The 3,009-nt window shown below is 39.0% G+C and overlaps 1 protein-coding gene across 1 annotated transcript; it reads left to right on the plus strand.

Annotated features, from left to right (window-relative positions):
- LOC109836529 lies at positions 819-2,486 on the plus strand. The gene has a single exon (XM_020404439.1). The coding sequence runs from the start codon at positions 1,074-1,076 to the stop codon at positions 2,388-2,390; it is 1,317 nt and encodes a 438-aa protein (XP_020260028.1). The 5' UTR covers positions 819-1,073; the 3' UTR covers positions 2,391-2,486.

Below are 3,009 nucleotides of genomic sequence, written 5' to 3' on the forward strand. Positions count from 1 at the left end.
TGGTCTGATGAAAACTACATATCTGGATAATAACGTTTATCGTCTTTTCCTTGTCTTGCACTGTGTTTGAGGACCTATGGGCATTTTTTAACACCTACAAGGTACGAGGTTTATTTTGGAGGAAGAGTGGAAGGTGGTGCGAAATCAACCCAGATATATGACTGGAACAAATGCATCGGGTAGTAGTGGCTCTAAAAGAAAGAGTAGTGGCGAAGATGTTGAATCCTCCATTCCTACCCTTGTCCGTCCAGAGGGTAGGGATGCAAGAAAGAAGAAAGTTAGAGCTTCCTCTAGTAAATCATCCACTTCAAGGAAATCAACAGTGGAAATTGAAGATGAGTTATCCAATCTAGCATCTGCTCGTGAAAACTATCAACAATCTATGGAAAGTACTGTTTCAGCGATGTTGGAGTACGCCGCAGGTCAGAAACAAGCTGCTTATGCTAAGAAGTTGGAGGTGTGGATGATCTTGAAGAACAAAGAAGATCGTGATGAAGAAGATGAGTATGTTTATAACACGTTGAAGAAGGATCTGTTTGATCTTTAAGTTCCATATTGTGTGTTTTACTGTTTCAAATTGAAAGTGACATGTCTACCAACGTGCTTCTGATATTGAAAGTGACAAGTCTATGCACTATACTACAAAAATTAATCTGACCATGTCTTCCCACTTGCTTCTGAAAATTGAAAATGACTTGTCTACCCACTTGCTTCTGATATTGAAAGTGATAAGTCTATCCACTATACTACAAAAATGAATCTGGTCATGTCTACCAACTAGCTTCTGAAATTAAAAGTGACAAGTCTAGTCTAGCCACTATACTACAAAAATGAATCTGGCCATATCTACCAACTAGCTTCTGAAATTGAAAGTGACAAGACTAGCCACTATACTACAAAAATGAATCTGGACATATCTACCAACTAGCTTCTGAAATTGAACCATACCTAATCCTTTCATTCAACTTATTGGAATCCGTAGGTCATTCATTATAAATAATGTATCACACATCATATGAAAACCACTCACTATCAACACTTAGCAATTCAAACCTTCTTCTTCAAACAACCCAATGGATCTACCCCCAAATGGCTTTGATCTCGAAGAGTTCCAACGACAATGGGAGCTAGAAGGAAAAATACTTGATAGGCAGCAAGAACTTCTTGAAGAATTGCAAAGGAGAAGCGAACAACCCCATAAGAGAAAATCAATATATAGAGATCACCATGCTGCTCATGAGAGGCTCATGGCCGACTACTTTGTCGAGTCATGCACCTACACTGACGAACAATTCCGACGGAGGTATCGAATGAAGAGGCCACTTTTTTTGCGGATTGTGGACTCTATATCAAATTATGACAACTACTTCATTCAAAGACGCAATAATGCGGGAAAGCTTGGTTTAACGCCGATCCAAAAGTGTATGGCTTCCATACGCATGCTTGTATATGGAGTGGCAGCGGATGCTTGTGATGAGTACGTGAAGATAGGGGAATCCACTGCAATTGAGTGTACTCGCAAGTTTTGTGAAGGGGTAATAGCCTGTTTTGGAGATGAATACTTAAGACGACCAAATTTGGATGACTTGCAGAGGTTGCTCCAAGTTGGCCATGATCGTGGTTTTCCTGGGATGATTGGAAGTATCGATTGCATGCACTGGCAATGGAAGAATTGTCCAAAGGCTTGGCAAGGGCAGTTTACTAGTGGACACAAGGGAACAACAACAGTTATCCTTGAGGCAGTTGCCTCATATGATTTGTGGATATGGCATGCTTTTTTTGGGTTGCCTGGTACATTAAATGACATAAATGTACTAGATAGGTCGCCAGTTTTCGACGACATTGAGTCGGGTGAAGCTCCAAGGGTAAACTTCACTGTGAATGGGAGACAATACAATCTTGCATACTATCTTGCTGACGGAATCTATCCTAAATGGCCTGTCTTCGTCCAGTCAATTCAAATGCCCCAAGGAAACAAACAGCAATTTTTTGCCAAACAACAAGAGTCATGCAGGAAGGACGTGGAACGCGCATTCGGGGTTCTCCAGGCACGGTTTGCTATTGTCCGCCAACCAGCTAGAATGTGGGACCTTGATGTCTTAGGGAAAATTATGAGGGCGTGCATTATTTTACATAACATGATAGTAGAGGATGAACGAGATACGTATTCCCGAAACTGGGAAAATCTAGACTTCGAACAGTCATCAGGCTCTAGTGCCTCTTTCAATGTTCAAACAGAAGTATTGCCTGAGTTTCAAGTGCATGTTCTAGGCCGGTCCGATTCGAATATTCCGACTAGAGCCGAGCTGCGAGATAGGGTCCAACATATTCAGTTGAAGAAGGATCTGGTCGAGCACATTTGGCAGAAATTTGGAACAACCCTCGATTAGATTTACCAATTTACTATGTGTTTTCTTCAATATTTTTAATAATTCGTGTATGTTTGGTATTGGGTGTGATTAATAATATCGTGTGTTTTGTTTTTATTTTTTTGAATTTTTGATATAAAAAATTAAATTAAAAATATATTATTAAATATTATATATTTTTTATTGCATTATTAAAAAAATTAATAATTATAAATATATGAATAATAATTTTAATAATAATAATAACATATATCAAATAGGGAAAAAGAAATGAATAAATATGGTGGAGAAATATGGTGGGGTATATGATGGAGACATGTGGGTCCCTAATAAAGTAAAAAACTTTCTGAAAAACTAGTTGCTGCAGGAATGGAAGAGAAATGGGTGTTATTGAATGATGTGTTGGATGAATAAGCTGATGTGGCATGACAAAATAGGTAAAAATTTGCCTACCTGCTGGAGATGGTCTAACCGTTAATCCTTAAATTTGGATACTGATCTGTTCGCTGGGTGGGCCGATAACCAAACAGCTGGATATTATGTTTAGCCTCCGTACGGCCTTTGTTGATGTATAATTGGGCTTTGATAATAACATCTGTGGGCGGGGTAAGCTTCTTGCCTAGTCTAGGGTGTCAATAAA

Source organism: Asparagus officinalis, chromosome 4, assembly GCF_001876935.1.
Source record: "Asparagus officinalis chromosome 4, Aspof.V1, whole genome shotgun sequence".
NCBI lineage: Eukaryota > Viridiplantae > Streptophyta > Magnoliopsida > Asparagales > Asparagaceae > Asparagus > Asparagus officinalis.

What these genes read in the sequence shown, in the direction of transcription:
- LOC109836529 (XM_020404439.1), top strand. Translation starts at nt 1,074, where the DNA reads ATGGATCTACCCCCAAATGGCTTTGATCTCGAAGAGTTCCAACGACAA.